The sequence below is a fragment of the Oratosquilla oratoria genome, chromosome 31, assembly GCF_046742065.1.
Source record: "Oratosquilla oratoria isolate Oo_2021 chromosome 31, ASM4674206v1, whole genome shotgun sequence".
In the NCBI taxonomy this organism is placed as follows: Eukaryota; Metazoa; Arthropoda; class Malacostraca; order Stomatopoda; family Squillidae; genus Oratosquilla; species Oratosquilla oratoria.
The window spans coordinates 12068970-12095826 of record NC_134807.1 but is presented as its reverse complement, the minus strand read 5'-3'; the positions used below and the strand labels follow the sequence as shown (position 1 = coordinate 12095826).

General features: G+C 46.9%; 1 protein-coding gene across 2 annotated transcripts in view; it reads left to right on the top strand.

Annotated features, from left to right (window-relative positions):
* The first annotated feature begins 331 nt into the window (after window positions 1-331).
* stx (ubiquitin-like domain-containing protein stuxnet) overlaps window positions 332-26857 on the top strand; it is a 475332-nt gene continuing 448806 nt past the window's right edge. For both annotated transcript variants that reach the window (XM_076213308.1, XM_076213307.1), the window contains exon 1: window positions 332-697. In XM_076213308.1, the coding sequence (XP_076069423.1) occupies window positions 474-697 (224 nt within the window). In that variant the 5' untranslated portion in view covers window positions 332-473. The remainder of the gene's footprint in view (window positions 698-26857) is intronic.

The following is a 26857-nucleotide window of genomic DNA, read 5'->3' as shown; positions in this document are numbered from 1 at the left end:
GACGAGAGGAGGTGGGTAAAGATGTGTCTTGTACACCAATTGCATCCTGACTCACCACTTGCAATTCAGAGGAAAAAATCCCTACAGTTTGGTATCGTTTCGCTCAGCTGTTTAGGTGAGTGCTGCCATACGCAGAGCATGGCTTGAGAAGTTAATATTTATCAATTATTATTTGCGCGGCAACTTGAAAAGACAATTAAATTAATTATAAGAACAAATTGATTAGTTGGGGATAAATGAAGACCGGACGTTAAAGGAAAAGCTAGATAAATATAGCAAAATTAAGACGTTGGCAACTCAAGGTCCGCGGCCCGACCCCCGTTCCGTGGTGCAGGTCGAGTAGTCTGTCTTGAGTGGGTGTCGCGAGCAGAACTGTACTGCTAAGCTACTCTTGCTTGCTTGCTGGCCTAGTGTTGTTGCCGGCACCATCTGTGTGTGTATATGTGCGCTAGCGACGACGACCTTCGTGTGTGATGATGGAGCGCTGTGGTAGTAATAGCTCTGCAGGTGACGGTGAGCAGCCTAAATGTGCATGTGGTCGTGCCCTGGACATGATATGCGTTCATGTAACGCCAACCACCGGCGGCCAGTTGGAGCTCCGTGTGGCCGCAACAGACAGCGTAGAATATTTGCGTCGGCTTATATCGAAACGGCTACGCGTGCCTAAAGAGCGGATTTGCTTGCTCTACAGAGACAGGTAAGTTGTTCGTTATGTTGCCTTGCCCAAAGCTCGTAGGATATGTAATTTGGTCACAGAATCTTCGCATCGCATGGAATTGTCGTACGGATGAAAGCTGTGCCGCTAGCGCATATTTGTGTCATTAGTTTGGAAATCGACCAGTAGAACGTGATGGCTTTAGGCATACTGTGATGTATTGCAACAAGAAAGTAGGGTACATATTTTTAAAGATTTAACATTCATTACTGCTCAAAATTCATGTGTTGGCTCTTTCATGAACTTCAGTTGTCTATCACTTGTGAGTTTGTGACGACATTGTTTATGTAGTGTACATTTAGTCGCTTAGAGGATGGTGTATGTGAATATTGGTATGGATTTTTATAAGGTTAATTTTACTCATCGAATGTGGATTATCGTGACGTAACCACGTCATTAGATAGCTTATGTATTTAAGTGGAACATTTTTTTAGCAGTTCACGATATAAATTGAGTAATATTAGTTTTACACATATACTTTTCTTTTCAATGTAAATGGGGAACCGACATATACAGATAATACACAGTAGGTTTTTCGAGTTTAAGCCAGCAATCAGTTGGGTTAAGTAAGATCAAATTAAGGTTTAAGTTGTGGTTAGAAAATAACATTGGCGAATAGCAATTTTATTTTTTACCTAATTCTCTAATTTTATTCTGTGTGCGGATTTATGAAGTTGAGTAATTTTTTTTTTTTTTTGTCTCCCTTTAATTGTCGGTCTTTGCGTTTATAGTGAATATAAATACTGAGTTACCAAATCTGAACCATCTATTTGAGGCGTCTTTTGGGGACCCTGGAAGAAATCCCACCGGGACCTACGGCTACACAGCCGGCTCCCATGGTCACCATACATGATAGTTGAGATTACTATTTCCGTTGATTGATTATGCAGAATAGACTAAGACAAAGTTCTTTGTCAAGAGGTTAGGTCGGGTTAGGTTTACTCTTTGACGATTTTAGGGTAGATAACCCCAACAATAACCATCTTCAAGTTATGACCTCGCGTATGCTAGAATTTTTTTCCTCCACCACAATCATACCTTTTTATAGCCTTGAACAGTTCGTGTCTTGTTTTCGTATTGCTCATAATTACCTCCTTCCGCACCAAGTACCTGTTTTATTCTTTCCAATGCCAAACCTTTTCTTTTTTTCTGTCTGTGTGGAAATATTTGGTAATGAGAGATTCAAGCACTTATCGACTAACCTTGTCATGCTGATGTGCCTACCCCTCCCCCCACTGAGTGAAATCGACTTATTGCTAGTACGAATAAATTGTCTAAAGTTGACTCAGGTATCCCTAATTGCATAGAATTGCTTGATAGATAGAATGATAAGTGTGCAATTCTGATACAGATTGGCGAAAAACTGAGGTAAGATGTTAAGAAGTTCAACTGTGTACCACATTTTCTGCTTAGGAAGAAAAAATTCTTCAACTTGTCCTTAGTCCAAGCGATGGCTGTGCCGTCAATTGCGATTGTATATCTCGCGGTCCAGGTAGTATTTATGTATAAGGACGACTCAGCCATATAGGAAGAAAATTTACAAGTCATGTATTTGCGGTGTGTTTAGACTTTGTTCAACTGAACTAGAAACTGACTCAAATTAGGGTTAAGGCTATTTCAATTAATCTTCAGTCTTGGTCAAGGGTTATCTGTTTAATTAATGGCTTATATATATAAAGGTGTGGTTATAAACAACACCCTAAGCAATAAATTAATGCTGTGGTTTCCATTAGTAAGCCGATAAAGTTTGGTTATTTATTTATTCTTGTGATTATTTTATTCTCCATTGTGGATATCATGAATTTTTTTTTTTTTTTTTTTTAGTCGTTGGTATAAAAGTTGTTAGAATCCTGTTTATCTTCACTCTTCGATATTGTTTTTTTTTTTTTTTTTACCAAACTATTATGTGTAACAGGTGATGGTCATTTCGTTAACTTTTTTTTTCTTGCGTTGCGTGTTCTGGTTTCGTGTGCTTTCGTACGTTGTGTGTCAACTACGTTTAGTTCGAGTGAGATTTCGTATTCTCTGCCTTGCTCAGGATTAGAAACCCCGTTCATATTTAGCACAGTCCGAGTTCAACTACTTGTAGAAAGTGGGCCCAGATGTGCAGACAATTAAGTAATGCATTTTAGTGACTAGGATAGTCATAGGCACAAAATTTCATTATAAAAGAACAAAGAAAACAAGTGACTAGGACATCGGTAAAATGTTTCGAGGTAATGTTAAAAAAAAAGTCGAAACCTTGGGGTTGGGTCCCATGTAAAGTAAGAAATTCTAAGATACAGACTTTAAGTTGAATAAAACCACGTGGGGTTAACCAGAAGAAAATATGTAAATGGGTCATCACAGTGGATGGGTCTAATCCCACCAGTTCAAGGTTCTGCGCTGAGCTCGACAAGAAAGCACTTGTGAATGGGGATTAGTAAGGTTGTACTTTGTGAAACTACAGAACGCAACCTGCTGCAAATTCAGGATGTTAGTATTATTTTGTATTGAAATGTGGTACTGTGGTTAATGACTATTGCTACTTTGCCGGGAGAATGTTGATTATCTTTTATAAATTATTATTCTGTGGGGGGAGGGGGCTGTCGTCTTCATACCGGACACGAAGCTTGAGTTTTTGTGAGCGGTCGTCATTGATCCAGCAAGTGCATAGACCCAGATATGAAGATGAGAACAGTATTCGTGCATAATTAGACGCATGGTTAAAAATGAAGGTGAACGTAGTGATGAAGGCAAACAGGCTTTCGGTGAGGTGGTTTGTGAGTCGTTTGTTGTACATCCTACCAGCCCACCTTTTGTCTTCGCAACTTCGGAAACCCGTGTGGAGGTGTCTGGCAACGCAGTTTTTTATGTATATCTTTAATACGAGTCATTATGCTTCAAATCTACCCGTAATGCTGCTGCCGTTACCAAATGTTGTGATATGATCATGTAGAAACTGTATTGCCCCAATGTAGGAAGTCTTCATCCTTGTTTCAGACCATGTTAATAACTAGGAAATATTTCTCAGTTGGTAACTGGGCGTGTGAATCGGGCCAGAGTGTGCGAACTTGACTACCTGGCAGTTCCTCATACTGTAGCCACTGCCCTTCTCATTCTCAGCGAACCTGACAACTCCTCACCTATTTTCATTGTGTTTTCCGGTTTTAGTATTATTTACATTAATCAGATTTGTTTGCGTGTTGGCATCAATGACTAAACACTAAAGCTAATGTGAATATGTGGCATTGCTCTCTTCTTAAGGTCATATTATACTTAAATTGATTAAATTTCAAAGTACCTGTAAATTATGTTTATTGATACAAAACTTTTGTCGCTGCACTTTTGAGGAACGTTAATTTGTACAGGATTATTTATTCAGACTCTATGCTTGAACTTATATTTTAGTTCCGCTTTAGTGGAGCAGTCTTTATAATGTAACGATAAAGTACCGGTGCATGGTACAAGCGAATCGCAATGGCACAAGGACGAAATGTATTGGGAAACACCAGACGTTAATCGTTACGGAAGGCATAGCCACCCTGCTTCATAATTTTTTATCGTGTGCACAACAGTCGACTTAGTCTGTAAAGACTTCTTTTTTGCCATACCATATGGTTAATGTTGCCTTTTTCCTCCCTCATCTCCTGCGCTAATCTTTTGAAGCGTTTGTTTTAATACGTCACTGTCGTAGGCATTGGTTTGAAAATATCCGTTACTTCCCGTTGCAATTTCTTGCCAGTACTTTTTCTTGCGTTATGGAGGTACGGGTTCACAAATGAACGTTTTTTTCATACGCCAAAGCGCACTGTCACCTTGTGCATTTAAAACTTCCGACAGTATTCGTCCTATTTATAGGTGTTTGTATTTATCCCGCGTGGTTTGTCGTCTGCTAGTAGAGCAAGGGTGCTTCTGACGTATTTGACACATGTTAACAAAAATTTGTATTCACCTAAGGGAATTGTGCATAGCACAAGTACATAATTGTGTTCAGTAATTCGACAATTTTCGCGTTTGGACCAGTACTTCTGGCATATGTTGTAAGGTAGTTGAGTGTAAGTTTTGTGCGTACGTGCTGATTTATTTCGGTTGCCATCTAGGTACTGTATTCAGTTCCGTGGTAACCTTTGGTAGGGAAATCGTTAAAAAAAATATCTCTGAATAAAATATCCGTTTGGGTAGACCTCGTATTGAGCAGACATTCGATACTTGTGTATGAACATTCTCTCACGCAGGCACGCGCGCACTAATAGTTGATAACAATGTTCTTTTCCTCAATGTAGTAAGCTCGTTTTCCAGCCCTCATCGCTCAAGGAGCTAGCGAGAGCTTTAGTGTCCCCCGCACGCCGGACACGGACACCGCCAACAGCAGCAGCCTTGCCTCTCTATCCTTCTCCTTGCAAGACTCAGCCCACGCTCATTAACCCCCCACCCCACCTCACTCCTCTCCTCCTCTCATTAACCGTCGTCTCTCCTTCGCGGCTTTGTTACTTTCCCCCTTCCCGTCTGTGATTATACCTACGGCTGTTACTCTTATTGTTTGCCCCCCTACATCCCACGTACCCCCTCCCCCTCCCCACCCTCCTTGCCCGACGCCCCTCATAGTCTGCTTGAATCTTCCGCTCCTTGTGCTTCAGGCTGCCGTGACAAAGCACAGCTTGTGTGTGCATGAGAACGCGCTGATGCACTGTTCCGATTCGCGTGACGACTGCCCTGCAGGAGTTATTGTGTGTTTTGAAAAGAAGACTAGGGGTAGAAGGGAGGGGAGGATAGTTAGTGAATTAAAGGTTTTGAAGGGAGAGGGAGGAAGCGTGGACGGGGGTGGGGGGAATAGAGAGTTATGGTTGGAGGGTAGAGAGAGGGATACGTCGGTAAAACACGGATAAGACTTGTCTATAGGGATAATCGTCACGGGGAAGGTGATGTGGTATGGGACTGGGAGTAGACGGGGTTGTACTCTGGAGAGCTGGCTTGTGGTGTAGAATAGCGAAGGGATATGAACGTGAGGAAGCAGAAAAGGAGTCTTGTATTATCGGATAAGACGGTGGTGTGTACATTGGAAATGGGTAGTAGGCTGGAAGAATGGAGGAAAAGTCGATATATATATATATATATATATATATATATATATATATATATACATACATAACACACACACACACACAGTGTATTTTAACTTGCCGTTCAGGGCTTCCTATTTTGATGAATGAAATCACTTGTAGTCAGCTTGAACTAAGTCCTTGGATATTTTGTTTTTCTAGTGGAAAATGGAGTCGATATTTTTTAAACATGCAACGTCTAAGAGGTCCTCTAAGCTGAATAAAGTAGTCTGGTGCTAGCAAGGATCAAAAAGGCTTTGAAAGTGCCACATTCAACCTAGTAGGTTGAGGCTTGGAGGTACTAGGTTCGTTAAAGGGAACCCTGGGTGGAGGTTGTTGGAAATAGGAACATAAGAATGAAAGAGACTATAAGGCCTACACTAGGCAGTTCCATGTCCATTACCACCAATCATCCCCATCCATAAAATTATCAAATTATCCAACCCTCTCTTAAGACAACCGATATTTTCAGCACTAAGTCTATTCCATTCGTTAATCACCATTGCTAAACCAGATCTTGCCGATTTCCTTCTTAAATATAATTTTGTCCAATTTAATTAAGTTGTAGTATTTCTGAAGTAGGAAGGGGTATGGAAGAATCGAAGAGAATTGGTATCGGGGATCGTTATAGAAGTGTTTGTTGAGACTGAAGGATCTTTGTGGGGGAAGGGAGAGTAGGTATATGGGAAGAGAATGGATGGTTATGGAGGAGGTTTGGGGTGGGAGGCTGACAATGGGAGAGGACGGGAGCGGGTTGCAGGTAAGGAGGGAGATGAAGAGGTGTTGAGAACGTGCGAGATTTATGGTTTGGAATGCCAAGGAGGCTGTGGAGATGAACTGCTGCAGAGGCGAGACGCGAGGTCAGAAGAGGAGCTGTGATAGTAGGGCACGACTTCATGAATGTTTGCCCACCTGATGTCCTCCTCTTCCTCCTCCTCCTCCTCCTCCTCGAAGAGGTGAGGAGGTTGCGAGTGAGAGTTACTGCTGGAGAGGTAGGTCGAGGGAGGGGACTGAAGTAGAGGAGGACGGTTGTGCTTCTCTCAGAGTAGGAACTTCTCAAACGGGATCAGGATCAACAACCCACAGTCGATTCATTGGAAGGGTATGACGTCACACACTAATTTGCTGTGGTGATGATTTCCACGAATACTGATTGTGAAATTAATTAGGGTTTAATTCTTGAGTCTTCGGTAAGCAAGGTTGGCTGGTGCATTGCAAGAGCACATGTTCATGGAATCGTTTCGGTTTTAGGATGAGTTCGAAACGTAATCCATTGGTGTGCAGAAGAATGAATGACAAACGTATTCAAAAGGTGTACGCTGTAAAGGAAATAAAACTATTCGTGAGGGTTAATGAAATGTGCTGATTCATAGTGTGTTAAACGAATGAAGAAAGACCTTTTATCTATGGTTTATTCAGTTATGGACAGTTCAGTTTCTGCCTCATTGTGCACGCACATCTATCAGCACCAGACCTGTTACCAATAGAAGCTCGTGTGTGTCATATCTCGTGGCGCATTTACGTAATGTTCTGTGGCGTGAGTAATTCCCAGGTCATGCACACGGACATATGCTTTTGGGCGAACAATGCCTTTGTTTAAGATAAGGATTCTCGTCACCACATAACCCATACTTTTGTATTGCTGTTCTTTAATCACCTGGAGAAGACCATTTTAATATTAAACTAAATCGTTATGCGTCCACGAACTCCCATTTGTCTTAGATCTGTGGCTCCCATTGGTCCTCAAGGGATTGGTGAGCCCACAGGGACTCGTGGCCCCTAGGGTTGAGAACCCAGGCCCTTAGGGAATGCCGCTGCCGTGTCCGCAGCTCCGCGGCGTGTGTGGGCGCGCCCTTGGGTGTCGTGACGCGGGATGGGCTGCGAGCGCGAGTGCCTGTGCAGGCTCCGACGCGGAGGAGCCTTCTGCTGCTAATCAATGAACAAAGGGCGCCGGCTGGCCTTCCGTCCGCCCGCCCGCCGTCTGCCGAGCATGCCTTCTCTCGCGCGCCTCGCTCGGTGGCTTTCCTTCATTCTCTCTTCTCCTCCATCTTCCTTTCTTATCCGCCTGCTTTCTTTCTTTTTCATCCCCCCTCCTCCCCCTCCTCGTTTTCCTTTATCTTCTCGACTCTTGACTGTTTTTTGTACCACGAGGTCTGCAGTGCCATGAGCCTCTTCTGCCCCCTTCCGGTGTCTGCTTGTCACGTTGATGTAGGTTCTCCGTCGCTGTCCCGTGCTTGGCGCTCATTGCACCTGTACTTTTCGCGAAATTCCTCCCGATCGTTCGTGGCTTCTGCCCCCAGAAGCGTTGGGGACCGGGGTAGGCTGCGTTAAGGTCGCATCTGGTTAGATTTCACGGTAGATCAAACAGGATGACTTGGAAGGAGGAGTTCCGGTCGATTTTGATGAAGCGTATCAATAAAGAATGTTTGCTCTCTGCGTTGGGTCTGTAAGCTGGTCTCCCGTCGTGCGTTCTTCCACTTTCTCGATGTTTCTGGAAGTATTCATATACATATTCGCCTCTTGGTCCGCGCTCTTGCCTTGTTCTCTTCCATTGCACCCTTCTACCGGAATACCTTATGATAGTAAATTTGCATCGGGATGTGATGATGCATAATGGATAGAGTGCTAGGCAGCCTTGCAAGTCTTCTGTTTGATTACATTACTGGTTCTCCAAGGGCTGCTTTCGAGTCTTCTCCATTGCCGTCTGGTGTGCCAGCCACCAGGCGGAGAGGCATCGTGGGAAGATGAGAGGAAAGAGAAAGAAGAGATAACATCGTGACATGGCCATGATCTCTCTCTCTCTCTCCCTATCTCTCTCTCCCTCCCTCTCTCTCTCTCTCTCTCTCCCTCACAAACACACACACACACACACACACACACACACAACTCGTGGCGCAGTTGGTAGAGTTCCCGGCTGCCACTACGGAGGTCCGGGTTCGAATCCCGCCCAAGGCTGAAATAATTTCAGTATCCCTCCGCTGCGGGTTGTTACTCCAGTTCTCGTGAGCGGGGAGTTGTGTGTGTGTGTGTGTAAGGTCACAGCATTACCCATAGGTCGGTCATATACGAGTTCTGAGCTCTCTTTCGATAGGGAAATAGCTGTCGTTCACGAGTCCAGCACGTGATCCAAAGACAATTGTGAATCACACACACAAACACACACAGCTTCTCTCGTTCACAATTCTTCACAGTCGACCTCTTTCACAACTGTAAAATAGCAGACTTCACATTAAGCTTCACGTCCGCTGACTTTCACAACGTTCATGTTCCAGTTTTCACAATCGTATAGAAATTCTGAAAAGGTAAAATGATAACGTAGAATCCAATTTATTAATTTATTGCTGAATTACTCTCGTGATGTTTCGAATGACTGGGAGGCTGTATGCGTAACTACACCAAGAGGCGCTTAACTGTGAATGTTTTTCTGTCAGATTATCCAGTCATGGTTCCAGCGTTACAATTTCTTGTGTGGAAACTCCAAGCCCTGAATAAAAATTCTTTCCGTTGTATAGAGTCTAAAGGGTGTGGTTAAGTAGAAATATTACTTTTAAAAAGAACGGTTATGATAAAGTTAACTGATTAATATTGCTAAACAGTCACATGTTCCCATTCTGAGATAACGTGTACATCGCCAGCGGGCTGCATCCAGCAACAGGGGAAAAAATCCGTTGACCGAAGAGATCGTCATAGCTCGATTGATATTGCCACCCATCCCACAGTCTTTACATATTTCGTTATGGACCTGGTATGCAGTTACAGCTTTAAAACAACGTCCTTAAATGTCGAAATTTGGTTAAAAACGAAGGATATAATGTAGTTTTAAAGTTGGGTAGGGTTTGCTGTAAAGTATAAATGCTAAAGATGTTTTCAAATTTGATAACGTGTATGCAAGCGCGCGAACTAGGTGCCATACGAAACTGTGTTGTCGCATTTTCGTAATTCATTCTATTGTGTGTGTGTGTGCGTGTGTGTGTGTGTGTGTGTCGATTAGGTCAGACAGGGTTGGCGCATGAAGCCGCAGCTGTTGGCGTTTGTGTCACATTGGCAAGAGTGCCTTGCAATGTTGTGTCGGGTCGGAAGGCCTGCCTGCCTACCTGCCTGACACGCAGCACGTAAGCTGAGGACAATAAGGAACGTGAGCCTCAAGAGGATGACCGGATGGACGGCCAACGCTAGGGCCTGATAGTTCCTCTTCTGGCGGTTCATATGTACAGTTGAACAAACAAGTTCCTCGGCAATTGGCTGTGTGCAGAAGTAAAAAAAAAAAAAATGTCACGAATAATCAAGCGGACTTTTTTTTCAGGCATGTGTGACATCGAATATTATTTATACCAAAATATGCAGGCACAGCGGCGAGCAATTGTTTCCCTTTGGAGTACAACAGAATTCTAAAGTTCTGCAGCGGACTTGTGGTGTCCTTAACTGCAGATGAATTACACTTCGAGCCTAAGTTATCTTGTTTATTCTAATTATTGTCTAGTTATTTCTTACAGTATTTCGGTAATACGAATTGTAAGTCATAATTACAATATCGGAAGCATGGAGACAAGAACACCACGAAATTGTCGAGCTATGAATACAGATAGTTGGCAAAAATTCGTGTGGACCACACAAGTCGGAAAATAACGCAGACTTGGCACAGCACTTGCACGTTTAGACGTGGCAACAGCGCATGCGTGTTCACGGAACAGGGTATGCCAAAAGGTTGTTGAAAGTAGATAATCTGTTCGTTTTACATTCACGCGAAGACACGTACGTGATGTTACCGCAGAGGCTTACACGAGAAAGTACGGAACACGCAAATACCGCCAACTCTGCGGTCTCATGTATTTGCTCAGCTTGTATATGTTTAGTATTTCATAGCCTTCCATATCCCTGCCTCTTCCATCTCCCTTCACCATCCACTTCTCTCACCACCATCTCCATCACCATTTCCCTTTATCACATTCCTCCTTCATCACCACCACCATTTCCCCCAACATCTTCCTCTTTCATCACCACTTTTCCCCTTCACCACTCCCAAATCACCACCTTTCTTTGTACTTCTCTTAACCCCTTCCCTTCCGGATCTCCTTTTCTTTTTATTATTCTTGCCATATCTGGTCATTTAAATCGGACGATTTTAGATTGAAGGGGGTAGGCAAGAACTGGTTTACCAATAGTGGTTAACGAATGGAATAGGCTTAGTAACCATGATGTAGTGAGCGCTGAAACTATTGTTTTAAGAGGTTAGATAACTATGGATGGGGATGATTGGTGGTAATGGACATGGAACTGTCTAGTGTAGGCCTTATGGTCTCAGGCAGAGGCAAACGTTAGATTCAGTTCATTTCCTTGCCACCCCCGCAGCAGCGAAAGGGTTAACTTTCCCTTGTTAATCTCGTTTTCCCACTTTTCGTACAGTTTCCATTTTCTCTCGTCCTTCTCATTACTAATCTTCGTTTTCTTTTCCTTGTTCTGTCCCTCCTTCCCGTTCCTGTTCCTCCTCTTCCTCCATCACATATCACCCCATCCTCACCTCCCCCTCCCCCCCTCCCCGTGACTTCTCACTACCTCCCTTCAGTATTGCCCACATCACGAGTGTCTTCATGTATTTCTGTCATTGTGGCCATATCTCCCCATCTCTTCACGTATTCCCACCTACGCACGCACATCGCTCGTACTCACAATACGTAAACCAAAAGACCTTTACCCGTCATACAAGGGGAGTTCGATTCAGAACAACCCATCCAAAGAACCCATTCGTTGTCCCTCTTAGTACTTGATGTGTGAAGGGTCATCCTTTTTTTCCCCGTCACACTGATGGGGTCCGAGGCAGTGCAGCAAAACGTGCTTAAACATACAAACACGTGACATGCATCTACATTCACACATGTGCTCCTACATAAACACACCTACACCCACATATATACGAATAAGCACACAAAGCTAAACGCGGACATACACCCACACCCACATAGTACAAATCTATGTAAAAATCAACGCATGTGAACATAGCTAAACAAACCTACAAAAATACAAACACACACGCAGACGCTCAGGGCCATGAACATACGCGGCAGAATACGAAAGGGCTACGTCCTTGAATGAGCAACAAAGGACTGTTCAGCCCGTATGGGAAGTCATGCCACGTGGTAGTCGGTGTGCCGCACCCTGTGGTGGTGGTGATGATGATGGTGGTGCCACCGCATCACTCTATGGTGGTGAGGGCGCATGAGCAGCTCGCCCTTAAAGGCGAAGGTACACCCAGTCGTTGCCTTAGGCCTGACGGTACCTTCCCCCTCCCCTTCCCCCTCCCCGTCCGGACGTCGCTCTCGGCGTGGTTCTTCGGCTGGTGGTTGAGGTTACTCAGACACAACTTTCGGGTTATGACTGAAAACACGGCTCTAAGACATGGGAAGAAGTGGCAAAACACTAGCCGCATGGTAGCGAGGCTGTACCAGTGCAACGTGGTGGGATCAACTAACAAAATTACTACTCTTAGGCCCAACATGAGATGCGGGGGTTTAGTAACTGTAGCGGCAACAGCCGGCAAGGTCTTACGCCTTCTCGCCCAGTTGCTACTAATATGGCATTCGTGTGCTCTCCGTCTGTAGAGGTCGGAGTATGTATCTCGCTATTATGAGCGCGACGGTGTGTGTATGTATACGTGTCATGTTTTTCATGGTACGGGCTTGGGTTGCTCTCTTCCGTCGACGTCATAGCCACGGTGCGAGGCTCTTGCTGGCCACGCGTCTCGGGCTCAGCACGTTTCTCTCCCTCTCTCTCCTTCCCTCTCTCTCCTTCCCTCTCTCTCCTTCCCTCTCTCTCTCTTCCCTCTCTCTCTCTCTCTCTCTTCCCTCTCTCTCTCTCTCTTCCCTCTCTCTCTCTCTCTCTCTCTCTCTTCCCTCTCTCTCTCTCTCTCTCTCTCTCTCTCTCTCTCTCTCTTCCCTCTCTCTCTCTCTTCCCTCTCTCTCTCTCTCTTCCCTCTCTCTCTCTCTCTCTCTCTCTTCCCTCTCTCTCTCTTCCCTCTCTCTCTCTCTCTCTCTCTCTCTCTTCCCTCTCTCTCTCTCTTCCCTCTCTCTCTCTCTTCCCTCTCTCTCTTCCCTCTCTCTCTCTTCCCTCTCTCTCTCTCTTCCTCCCTCCTTCCGTCCACCTCTATCCCTCTCTCTCTCTCTCTCTCTCTCTCTCTCTCTCTCTCTCTCTTCCCCGTCTATTTCTCCCGCCCTCTCTCACCTCTCCTCTTTTATTATACTTTGTTCCAATCTGTTTCCGTCTGCTTGTCTGTCGCTCTCTTCTCTGTCACAGTCTGCCTCTCAGTCTGGCTGCTGAGGGGTGCTTGTGTGCCGAGACTTTATACATCACGAGGGTTAGTTCTGTAACGTAACTCGACCTTGATGCGTAAAGTCATTCTTTCTCCTTGACACCCCCGGCTCACAGGAGCTGTATTGTTGTTCCGTATTTTGTACGTGTCCCGTGTTTTGTGAGCGCTTCCGTTTTTACGTGTGCGAGTGCCTGAGTGTGGGTGTTCGTGCATGCGCGCGTGCGTTGTCTTCATGTAGTTAGCCGGTGTGTGTGTGCGTGCGCGTGCAAGAGAGAGCTAGTATTTGGTCTTCGTGTAGTCGTCTCTCGTGACTGTGTAACGTGTATAGTCGATACAGCCAACAGTATATCATAAAACAGCCGCTTTTGTTTGTTACGTGTTCGTTAGTTATGGTGTTCGTGCTGGTTAATGCGGCGTTTCGTGCAGGTTAATGCAGTGTGCCTAACTTGCCTGTGTTTTCTTGTTAATGCCCACGAATGTGTTTGTGCGTGTATGTGTGTTGCGTGTGCCCATGCGCGTGTAATAGGTTTGTTTTGTGCTCATGGCAGAAATGCTTTGGTTCGTACAGATCAGTTATTATGAGCCAAACGTCAGCTCCACCCGATTCGCAGTGCCGACTGCAAGAACGACCTGAATTCATCCGTCCATATAGGTTCCTTGATTGCTTTTGTCTTTGTCTTTAAATCCGCAAATTCGTATATTCATTTCCACGCCATTATGTGTGCGGAAGGACGCTTGCGCAAAAATGTCGTCGAATGTAGTATTTAAAACACAAAAGAACACCTGTCTGGCGTCACCCGTTAGCACAGTTCGTTCACAAAGTACGAGAAGTGGAGCGTTGCTTAAGCCGTCGCCGTTTTCTAACGCATTTCTTCGTGCGTGCGTGCGCGCGTCCGGGCGCACAAACGTGACTCCATGCACAAATCCAATCTTGTACGTCGAGGTTCATTATTTTTTTTACCTCTGGGATTTTTGTCGTTTCCTTTCCTCGTGTTAATTTCATCGGGGTTCCTTCCTGCTGCCCTTTCCTCATCTCTCCCAATCGTCACCCCTCCCCCACTCCCTGTTCCGTCATCCCTCTCAGAAGTGTCTTGTGCAAGGGTGTGTGTTCGTTTGTGTGTTCATGTGTATGAGTTTGCGGAGAGGGTGTCGAGGGGTAAGGAGTCGTAGCTGCTCTCTGCAAGGAAACGTCTGCATGGCGAAGCCGCACGGCTGTGTCGATGTGCGTTCAAGATAGTGCATGTATTGTGTGCGTGCGTGCACTCCGCGTTAGCCCAGGCGAGTTGGACAGAGCTGTTGCGTGCCGCCGATCCGGCGTGGAGAAGGGATCCACGCAAACAGGCGAGAGGAATGAAAAGCAAATTTCGGATATACGAGGTTCATGCATAACGACATGCAACGCAAGTCTCGAGCATCGTCGTTCATCAGTGCAACACGGCAGTTCGCAGCAACACCGAGCGGGGGAGGGAGAGGGTGGGAGGTGGAGGGGGGCTGTCGAACGCGGTACCTAAGCTCCAGTCGCTAGGGGAGCGGGGCCTCGACCGTGACAGTCACTGTGCCGAGTCGGGAAGTTCCTCTTTCCACAGCTCGACATCGACTCCGGGGTGACGATAACACTCCATCCTTGTTCCTCTCCCTCCCCCTCCCCCCCCCCTCTCTCTCTCTCCCTCTCCTCTCTCTCTCCCCCCCTCTCTTTCTCCCCTCTCTCTCTCTCCCCTCTCTCTTTCTCCCCTCTCTCTCTCTCCCCTCTCTCTCTCTCCCCTCTCTCTCTCTCCTCTCTCTCTCTCTCCCTCTCCCTCTTCCTCTCCCTCTCTCTCCTCTCTCTCTCCTCTCTCTCTCCTCTCTCTCTCTCTCTCTCTCTCTCTCTCTCTCTCTCTCTCTCTCTCTCTCTCTCTCTCTCTCTCTCTCGCTCCGGAAGAAAACACAGGCCTATGAGATGTTGCTTGCTACTTGAGATCTTCCCAGGCCATGGTCGCCACTTGACGCCAGTCTGCCGGGGTCCTGTTTGTATATCTTTGCCTTAGATGTGTAGGAAAGCATCATCACTGAGCTGCTTTGTGTCAGTCAGGCAGACTGGTTGGCATTGCCATGAGCTACATGCCTACAGTCCAAGGCCTTACGCCTTCTTCCTCTCTCCCTTCCTGCCTTCTTAGTTCCTTTATGAGGCCGCAGTCGACTCGACTCGTATCTCTCTTCAGCAACTGATTTTCCCGCCATGCCTGACTCTTAGCGTCACATCATCCAAGTCTTCTATTTAATTTTCAACCATTACTTTATCTTCTCCTCCCCCACGTCTCGTTCTCGAAACTTTTCCGGTTTCCTTATATATCGGGTTACCATACCCTCTCCCACTCTGTCCTCCTCCTCCTCCTCCTCCTCCTCCTCCTCCTCCTCCTCTCTTTTCCCTTCCCCTCCATCCCTTCCCTTCCCCTCCCATTACCCTCTCCCCTCTATACTCGTATTTCCCTCCCCACTTTTCCCCTCCCCTCTCTTCGCCTCTCCATTACCCGTCTCTCCTTTCCCTTTCTTTCCTCTCCTTTCCCCCCCTTTCCCCCAACCCTCTTCAGCCTTCCCGAATCCTCGAATACCCACTTCCATTCACCCATATCTTTTCAACCCTCCACACATATCTTTCCAAGCTTTTTTCCCCATTCTTTCTAACCCTTTCCTCTGCCCCCAAATCGCTCTCCTTCCCCGCCCCCGCCCCCACCCGCATCCAAAGCCGCACCTCTTCTCGCGTCTGAGCCGCCGGGTTTGCTGCTGCTGCTGCTGCTGCTGCTGCGTCGCCGTCTTCGCCAGCCAGCCCGGCTGGGCCCAGGCGGCGGGCCATACATAGATAGATAGGTTCCGACTCCTGACGATGCGTCGGTCCCTCCTTCCCCTCGTCTATCCACGGAAATGCCGCAACGCTATTACGCCGCTTCTTTGTCTCTCTCTCTCTCCCATGCCCACCTACTTTCGCTTCTTCCTCCCCCCCCCACCACGCCTTCCTACCCCTGCCTCTCTCACTCTCTCTCTCTCGTGTTCTCATCTTTGTACTCTCAATCGTGTCTCTGCCCTCGTCTTCTGCTTTGTCTGCCTTTTTCAGTTTTGGTTTTAGGTCCTTCTTGCATGCACAACACTGCTCCCATTCCAGTCACTTGCTTACTCTCGATCTGCAACATCCCAAGCATACCCGATCTCTTCCACTCCCAGCTCCCGTCCACTCCACCTCGTCTCCCAAGACCGCCTGTTCCCTTTATATCGCCCCCATGCTCTTTTCTTCTGTAGCCCTATCTCCTTTTTCACCCCAGCCGTCCACCCCCCCCACCCCCCCGGACAGCTTCTCTGCTCTCCCTCCGCTCCTCTCCCGCCTCATAATTTCTTGCTGTATTCCCCGGTCTGTATGTCATCACCTTCCCTCTCGGTCCCTCCATCCCTTCCTCACACTCCCTCACTCCCTCTTGCACTCCCTCACTCTCACTCCTTCAATGCCACATTTCTCGTTCGCCGGCTACCTCGCCCACTCCCTCCCTATTTCTTTCTGTCCCTCTCATTTTCCCTATCTTTCCTCCGTCTATAATTCCTCCCTCTTATTCTCCTTATCTTCCTCACCCTTCTCTTCTTCCCCTTTCTCTACTTCCGCTCTTCTTTTTTCCTTCTCTCCCTTCTCTTTTTTCTCCCCTCTCTCCTCCCTTCTTTTATTCATCTCTTCTTTCTCACCTCTCTCCTGCCTTCTCTTCTTCCTCCCTTCTCTTCTTATCTCCACTTTTGTCCCTCCTCTCCTCCCTTCTCTCATTCCTCCCTTCTCCTCTTCTTCTCTTCTTTCTCCCCTCTCTCCTCCCTTCTCTCCTTCCTCTCTTATTTCTTTCCTCTTCTACCAGCCTATCTCTTTGCCTCTTCTTCCCACACTCCTTCCTTCCCTCTCTTCTTTTCTTTCTCATTTTCCATTCCCCCTTTCCATTCCTTCATCCCACATCCACACAAATTTACGCAGGGAGAAGAGCCTCCTAAGACTGTTGCATCCCATGACAGCGCATCATAAGATCGCATCCTACCACATCCCAGCATATGGAGGTAAACATATCATCACGGCTTGTCTCGGCTCGGTTCGGCTCTCCACATTCCCAGCCATTCCAGTCGATCTTTCTCGATCCTTTCCGAGCTGGGACTTGTGGCATTTCCTCTCCGGGCCCGAAGGCTCAAGATGTGTGGCTGGCAGAGGTCGAGGCTTGGAGAGGCCGAAGAATGAGGTTTGGGGTTACGGAGGTCAGGATTGATGGGTTAAATGTTGTGGAGATCGAGGTAGGTCGAGGTGAGTGGAAGTTGGGGTTAGATGGGGTTGAGGTCAAGAGGATGGAGCGAGAATGTTCTCTCCCCTTCCCTCTCTCCCGCTCTTCCTTCCACCCTCCCTCCACCCCTTCCACCCATCCTTCCCTCTCTTCCCTTCCTCCTTCCTTTTTCTCTTTCCCCTCCCCTCCCCTCCCCTTCCTCCGTTTTCTTTCTCTTCCTCCTTCCTCTTCCTCCTCCTTCCCTACCTCCTCTTCCTCCCTCCTCTCCCTTCCTCCCTCCCTCCCTCCTCTCTCTTCTCCCTCCTCTCCCTCCCTCCTCTTCCTTCCTCCTTCGCTCCCTCCTCTCCCTAGCTCCCTCCTCTCCCTGCCTCACTCCTCTCCCTCCCTTCCTCATCTCCCTCCCTTCCTCATCTCCCTCTCTTCCTCATCTCCCTCCCTCTCTCCTCTCTCTCCCTCTCTCCTCTTCCTCCGTCCCTCCTCTCCCTCCTCTCCTTCCCTCTTCTCCCTCCTCTCCCTGCCTCCCTCCCTCCTCTCCCTGCCTCCCTCCCTCCTCTCCCTTCTCCCCTCCTCCTTTCTTACCATCCTTACTCTTTCCCTCTCCCTCCCATCCTCTATTTCTTTCTCTTTATCTTTCTCTCCCCCTTCCTTTCATACACTCTCTCCCCCTCTCATCGTGTATATACTTTCATATGGTTATTATTTCCGTGTGTCTTGGGCATGTGAGCTGTACGTACGCACATTTTTTCGTTCGCTTTTATCTGTGCATAATTTGAGTTGATTCTTAATAGGTTCTCGTTTACTTTGGTTATGCATATCTGAGGATGGAATGTAGTTAAACGTGATGTACTTGGTCTTGGCCATTTTTTCGACTTGGCTGTAAAAATATTTTAAAGTAACTTCTTTCATAGATTTTTTCATGTAATCTTTGTACTATGCACGTTTACTATGATATTGTTATTATTAATATTATTAGAATAAACAAATATTCTACAGGTGAACATAGTATGAACTTGTTATAAACGTGGTTTCCCAACGGGGAAGAAATATTGTATCTTGGGGTGTATGTAGCGGGCGGGGGAAATGTCGGCACTGTGGGCTACTGTAATTATAGTGCAGTCTTGGGGTTACTGTAGGTCTCACAGTGGGGTAGCATATTTTCGGAAACGAGAGACTGGTATTATCTTCAGCACAGGCGGTTTCATGGCTTCTTTTGGTGGAGCGGACCTCTGATGGCGATGGAGAGAAGGTGGAGAGAGATTTCTGGTCGTTGCGGGAGAGATAGCGGCGCGCTTGAATCAAGTAGAGGTTTAAAAAGCAAGAGCGACATGACGTCATAGCTTTCTATGTAACGGTCATAAAAAGCGCGCGCGTTGGAAGGATACTGATATTGCTTTAGGTTAGATGTTGGAAAGAGTAAAGGTTGTAGTCATCGGGTGAAGGAGAGGAGGAGGTCGTGGTAGAAGAAAAAGGGGGATAGACGAAGGGCGCCCAGCGCAAGACGAGTTGCAGGAGGAAGAGGTAGTAGAGGGGACATTTTAATGGGTAGAAGATCAAGAACATCTTCGAAGAAGAGTGCGCAGCGAAGTTTTATAAGACCGTTATGGATTAGAGTTGGGCGGCATCCTCTGGGATTTTTTTCTTTTTCTTCCAAACAGTAGCGGCGGAACACACTTCCTAAATTATAAAACAGTATTGCTTTAGTTTGCAAGATAAACATAATGTTTTTATAAAGACTTTTTTGTGCACGGTTACCGATGATTTTTAGAAGTGTGATTCATCTCGTTTCTATTTGAGAGCGGCACGGATGATAGAGGAGTGAAAGGCTTAGCAACCAACGTGACTATTTACTAGTAGACGACTATTGAAGTAGTTAAGAAGCTTAAGTTGACTTAGACGTCAAAAGTGTGAATATGTACTTGTTTAATCCGACTGGGAGTTGGACAAATGTAAATCGTAATCACAAGCCACTGGGTGAAAAGAAAATATGAAATGAAAAATGAATATAATCCTTAGGGGTAAAGATTTAACTCCTTTGTTACCAGTTGGGTGCTTTAGAGACGAATAAAATCATGTGGTGGCGGGTGGAATAAAAGGAAGAGTATCACCTGGTACATAAGGAGTTCTGGAGATCTGGGAAAAGGGAAGATGAAGAAACGGTTACACACTTCTTTGTAATAATTCCATAAAATCCCTCCCCATACCCCCCATGCATTGGCATCGAGCCATTGAGTGATTGAGGAAGGTGGAGTATTAAAAGATTACACGTGGAGACTTAAGGGGCCCAGGTGGAACAAAGATACTTCGGGAGTTTCCGTAGGAAGTGAACAGGATGAGATCCTAGGCTTCAAGATGGGGAAGGCTTTAAGGAGGATCAGGGAGTGGTGGTGGTGGTAGCGATGCTGCTGGCAACGATTGTGGTGGTACTGGTGGAAGTGAGAAATCAGGATGTCGTTGTGGTGATGGTAGTTGCCGTGATGATATTGGTGGTAGAAGTGATGATGATGGAACTGCCTTTGGTAGTGAGATGGTGGATCGTGATGATGATGGTGGTGATGCTGGTCGTGGTGGTGATATTGTTGCTGGTGATGCGGGTCGTGGTGGTGATGTTGTTGGTGGTGATAGGAGATTGAGATGGTAGAGGCGGAGGTAGGCTCCAGTAGTGGCTGGCGGTTGGTAGATTGAAGAGTGTCACGACAGAAGGGAAGAAGGGTCTTGTGATGGAGAGATGGAAGTTATTTGGCCAAAGTTCTTAACAACACGAAACTCAACACTCTTCATCGAGTGTAGGGGCAAGGAGTTCTAGCAGTAGCTGAGGTTGTGAGTCTGTAGATGGCCTTAGCGAGGTTGTAGCTAAATGAAGGTAGTTGTATTGGCATAGAGGGGTGGGAGTTGTAGAGGATTGAGGTAATGGAGGTGAAGAGTTGTCTCTGGGAGGCTTGAGGGAGCTTGCGCGCGCGCACACACACACACACACACACACACACACACACACACACACACACACACACACGAATGGTTAGGTAAATACTAGAAATCAATGATATAGACTAATTTGGAACTGCATGAATTTGAAGCTAGGTATAGTAAATTGAAGATTAGGAGATGGAACCACGAGCATTGCACCTTTTCTGGATACTACGAATAGTAACAGAGAGAGGGAGAGAGAGAGAGAGAGAGAACACCCCAGAGACCGCATCTGCAACTTGCAAACGAAAGGGCAGTGTTGGCTCAAGTACATAGATGTAGCTTATAGGGAGGATGGTTATAGGGTATGAGGATGTGGAGGGAGGAGGAGGTGGTAGTGGTTATTGTGGAGGGAGCGGGATAGGGAAGGCGGTGCGGATGGAGGAGTATCATGGAGGTATGTGGAGGTCAGTACCTCTTGCCTACTTCCTGGTAAGGATGTTCTTGTGGAGGCTGTAGTGGATGAGGTGAATGTGGAGGGAAGTGGAAGGAAGGATGTATGTGAGGGAAGGACGGCAATGTGAAAGGGTTATTGTGTGTGTTTCTTGTTCAGTAAGGTTTGGCGAGGTCGAAGTCACAGCCGTTATTTTGAAATGTGCGTTTGGCGTTCGTTTAGGCCACAGTCGTTCGTTGCCAGTGGGCTGTGACGTCATGTCGCTTTCAGGCGGTTGTCTTTCGAGATGATTGTAAGTACGCACGAAAAAATGCGAGACATAAAGGCATTTCTGGGATTAGTAGTGACATGGGTAATGTAATATGAGAAGAAAAGTATCTTGAGTATGTAAGGGAGTGAGTTACATTCTAGGATTAAATAATTAGGGCATTTTTTTATACTACGGAGAACAGGGGATACGCAAGTAGAAAGAAGAGCAGATATATGCAAGACATGTAATGAAGGTGTTATGTAAACTGAATATGTAAACGGATGGGGGGAATAGGTCACATTATACCGAATACACAAGAGAGTAGTCAGTTTTGTGAAACATGAGGGAAACGGAAGATTGTCTTGTTGCTTCGTATGTAGAAGATGGGATCGGTAATGGTGTGGCTGGGTAGGTTTAGGTGGTGGAGGGGTAAAAAAAAAACCTTGTTCGTATGAGGGTACCAGCGTGTGGGTGCGCAGCTCGGGGAGTGTGGGGGCTTTGTCTGCTAGCTAGAGTCAGACATCGAGCGCCCTGCAGAGCATGATACTCGACCAAACACACTGACATACTGGCACACTGACACACACACTCACACACACACTCTCCTTCTTCCTTTTTCTGTGTCCCTTTTCCTTCTTTCTCCGTCCCTCTCCCGTCCCTTTCCCGTCGTCCCCTCTCCCTCGTTCTCTCTCAACTCTCCCATTCCACCACATCCCTCGCTTTCCTTCCCCATCTCGCATTCCTCCTCCCTCCTCTTCTTCCCTTCCCTCTCCAACCTCGCTCTTTCTCTCTCTCTCTCTCTCTCTCTCTCACACACACACACACACACACACACACACACACACACACACACACACACACACTGTATATCTTTCACGTAGAAATTCACACACCTGAGCACGCTTTTGCAATTATGTATTCTTGTAATTACATTCGGATAATGCTGTGGTGTATGTATATAGCCAAGGGCTCCCCTTTAGATATGCAACGGGGCTCCACGAACATGACGTCACTACAGAGGGTCCTGGGTTGACGTCACTACAGAGGGTCCTGGGTTCAGGGATCTGAGGGACTTTGGTAGATAGAAACTCTTTGTAGATTCCAACAGGGCCAGGGACGTCTTTCGTATGGCGTTGTAGCATGAAGTGTCGATGTGGGTGTGGAGACGTCTTAATCCCTCCGTTACCCAATGAGGAAGTACCACGAACTTTAATCAAATCGCTTGGCGACAGTCTGAAAGAAGTGACACCCGGTGAAGAAGGTATGAAGATATGCAGTGTTGTGGGATTTCTGTTACTAGCTGAGAACCAGCTGAAGAACAGATGGTCATCCACGCAGATAGGTTTCCACAGAGATGGAAAAACAAAATTGTCTGACGGCAGACGGAATATAAAGAAAAGTGCCCATATGGCCGGACATGGAGAATACTTTGAAAATAGGGAAGTGGTAATAGTGATAGGAATTAGGGAAATTTGACGGGACACAGGATATGCTGAGATATGCTTTCCCTAAAGGAGCATGACACGAGAAGATTACGGCTAACTTGGGAGAAGGAGGGAGGGAGGGGAGTGGGTGGTGGCTATTGTGACGAGAGAAGGAGAGGGGAGGGGAGGGCTTGTAAGGAGCGGCGGAGGAGGAGGAAGAGGAAGAGGAGGGAGGAGAGAGACCAAGGGGAAGGTCACGAGACCCAAAGGAGTCTCTACGCGCAGTCTTCACCCTGGTCTGATCAGCGCATGCGCGAGAAGTCTTGATCCCCAGCTGATGATGAAGAGACTAGACAGTCTGTGGAGACTTTGATAATCTCCTTTTCTTTCGTTTCTCCTCCTCTCCCTCCTTTCCTCTCTCTCTCCCTCCCTCCCTCCTTCCCTCCTTCCTTCTCTCTCTTCGTCCTCTCTCCCCTCCCTCCTTCCTTCTCCCTCCTTCACTCCCTCCTTCCTTCACTCCCTCCTTCCTTCACTCCCTCCTTCCTTCACTCCCTCCTTCCTTCACTCCCTCCTTCTCTCTCTCCCTCCTTCCCTCTCTCCCTCCTTCTCTCTCTCCCTCCTTCCCTCTCTCCCTCCTTCCCTCTCTCCCTTCTCTCTCTCTCTCTCTCTCTCTCTCTCTCTCTCTCTCTCTCTTCCTCCTCTCTCTTGCTCTCACTTTCATCTCTTTTCCATCCGTCACCTTCCCATTACTTCCACCCCCCTCTCTCTATCTTCCTTTTTCTCTTCCTTCTTTCCTTTCTTCCTATCTACTTCTTCTTTCCCTCCCATCTCTCCCACCCATCCCTTTCTCCTTCCCATCCCTCCCACCCATCCCTGTCTCCTTCCCATCTACCCCCTCTGCCCCTCCCATCACTCTCCCTCACTCTCTCTCTCTCATCTGTCTCCCTTTCTCCTTCCCATCTCTCCCACCCATCCATCTCCCTTCCTCCCTCCCTTCCTCCCTCCCTCCCTTCCTCCCTCCCTTCCTCCCTTCCTCCCTCCCTCCCTTCCTCCCTCCCTCCCTTCCTCCCACCTTTCCTAACGTGACACACCAACATTACCATAGTTTGGGAAAATTACACCCCCACCCCTGCCCCCACATGAAGCCGCACCTTACTAACAGATCCAGACAACTCACGAAACACACAATGAACCCGAGACTGTTCTCAGGAAAGACGCGGTGTTATCGTCCGAAAGGAAAGAATCGCAAGTGAATCATTTGCGAGAATCAAGGGGACTTCCCTTCCCTCCCTTATCTTACTTCCCATTCCTCCTTTCCCCTCGCCTTTTCTCCTTTCTCCTTCATTCGCCCTCCTTCCTCTTCTTCCCCCTTCTGCTCTTTCTCCTCCTCCTCCTCCTCCTCCTCCTCTTCCTCCTCCTCCTCCCCTTCTTTCTTATGTTTAGTCTTCCGTCGTCAACCCTTTTCCCTCGCACTTCCTGTCTCCCTCTCTCCTTTCATCCTCTTGTCATTTCGTCTTCTTTCTGGTCTTTTTTTCATTCTCGCTTTTTACCCTCGCCTGGGCTTTTAAAAGGACCCACCGCATCCTGCTTATGTGGTACTGTTTGTGGCCCTTCTTCAGAAGAAAGGACGCACGTTGTATTTACTCCTGAAGCAGGGCTGTCCCTTGATTACAGGAACTTTGAGCTCTAGAAATGAATTCACGCCAGGAGACCCTAAGCTGGGCCCGAGGCAGTCACCTTTGCCTTAAGTACTAGGACAGTCAGGGCAGGTGGTAGTGATAACTCGTGGATGTGAGCGAGGGGTCATCAAAAAACATACTTGTATCTCCCTATCTCTTCCCCCCTCTCTCTCTCTCTCTCTCTCTCTCTCTCTCTCTCTCTCTCTCTCTCTCAACCATACGATGTAATCCAAAATGGCTCAGAAACCATAAGCACCGTCACTACAGTTTGCTGTTGTGGCCGTCTGCCTCAGGAATATGAGGTAGGAATCACACGGAGTCAACCCCTAGACCCAATAAATATCTTAACCGTACATTTTTCTCCCCTCGCGTGGCCCTATGAAGAATATCTACCACCAACCCACCTCCATTAGTTTCTTCCATTTCTAAACTAACGACCAACAAGGCCTTTTCAACCCCAGACTTGTTTCCACCCTGTCCCCTGAGAAGTATGACGTGGGGGCTACTTGCCCCTTCTCTTAGTGGAGGGAGATGGTCTTTCCAGAGCTAATTCAAATCTCCCGGTGTTTAGCCAGAATAAACACAGTAATTTAAAATGACGCAAAGAACCCGTGGCGTCATTTCAGTGTTTCCCGTGCCTCGTCTTTCTTGATTCTTTGTTTCTTTTCTTCAGTCTCCCTCGCAGACGTCTCGCCACGCTGCAGGAGGGCACAGTCTCCTCATTGTTCTTTTTCGTTTGTCTGTCTGGGTTTGCTATCTTGGCTCTGTTCTTCCCCGTGCTTCTGACGGAGGCATTCCTCCTTCTCCTCCTCCTCCTCCTCCTCCTCACTCAGTACTCTCATTGAAGAAGACTATTCCTTAACAATTCACCATTTCGTTTGTAGTGTAGGCTCCGGTTGTGGTGTGTGTGTGTGTATGTATGTATGTGTAAGTACGCCAATCACTGTTAATCAGCTTGTGTATCACCCATACAGCTAACATCTCAATCAGTTTTGTCACCTTGTTAACCAAAGTATCTGCACGATTTCCACTCCATGGAAGATGGAGTGTCCTGGTGGTTAAAGTGATGTTCTCTTGATCTGCTGGTTTTGAGGTTGATTTTCGTAATGCACTTTTAAAAGTTCCTTGAAGCAAGTGTCAACTGCATGTTCTCGGGAATCTATTCCAGTAACTTGACGTAAAGGTAAGGATGATTGTTATTCAGTAACCATAGGCCAACTAAGAAATGCCTGATTTCAGATAAAATGAGATTGCATGGTTACTAGTTTTCATAAAGTGGAAGTGTCCGCCGTTGCGAGAGAGAAGGGAGGGAGGGGGAGGGGGTAGGGTGTCCTTGTCGCACACAGTTGCGTTTTCTTTTGTCTCCGCACCTTCAACTTCACACTTCAGTCGTCTGTGCAGATTTTCATATCCACCATGTGATTCGCATTTCTAGTTTCACAACATCTGTTAATCCCGTTTTCTGTTCTGTCACCACTCCAGCTGTTGAGGAGTTATCACATCGGGGTTATTTTTCCTCCCGCGTCCTACCTCCAACCTCCATTTGAATAACTGGAATACGACTTCGTTTACATAAATATAGACGTCTCTGAGAACATATCAACAGTAGTCTAACACTTAAGGCTTACAATCTCTTAATGCATCATTCAGCTTTGCTACATATGAAGATATAATTTGGTATTTGGAGACTTGGAAAAATGTTTTAACCGAAGTCGTTTTTTTACTCGAACGAACTCTCGGTTGTCGGTTCTGCCCGTGGAAAACCCCCTTTAGTTTCCACCTCCACCTCCTCTTCCATGCCCACCTCCTGTCCCTCTTCAGGCTACTCCTCTCGTTTCCAAATCTCTCTTCGTTTTCTCGTCTGTCTCGCCTTGGTAGTGCAAGATAACCCGTACCACCTCCGCCTCCCCTCCTCTCTCACTCCCCTCCTCCCCTCCCTCCGTTCTTACCCTAGGGTCCATGTGTACCAATACCGTGTTATCAGGCCTTCCTGTATACCTAGCAGTCCAGTACCACTCCAAGTACCACTACCAACACGACTTCCAACACACCAACACAACTACCAACAACGCCGCCTCTCCACAAACTTTGTTCACATTAGATTTTATGTTTTATGCTTACATGGTGGTGATAATGGTGTGAATATGCGTCCTCAAGCATAGCAGCACTGGTTACCGACAACGAAACGCGTGATACTCTGTTATTTATGTAACTGTTACTTTCAGAGTTGCGAAGATTTGATACCCCCACCAGTCCCGACCTTACTGTCACCCCTCACGTTCGTAGTTCATATCCTGTCCTCGAGCCCTCCCTCCCTCCCTCCCTCGCCTCCCACAACCCTCCTGGTCCCCCCAGCACCTTGCGTAAAGCTGGTATATACCTTCGTGACCATCTTGCCGTCGTTGTTGTCTTCGTCCACGTCTTCGTCTTCGTATTTGCTTTCATCCTGGACGTCATTATCTTCATTACACTTAGGGTCTTTGCAAATTGCCTCATTCTCCTCTTTCACTTCACCCTTTTTTTTCTCCTCCTCTTTTCCCTCCCCTGCACGCCTTCTTTGTTCATTTGTTCCACCCCTCTACCTCTTCCATTTACCCTCTTCCCTTTCCCATCTCTCTCCTCCCCATTTCTTCCACCTCTTCCTCCATTTCTTCCTTCTCATCTCTCCTCCTCCACCACCACCACCTATTCTTTCTCCCCATACCCGCCTCCTTCCTCTCTCCTTCACCCACGCGTTGTGTCCTAGGTTCTTTTGTTCCAGAGTCTTTTCCTTTGT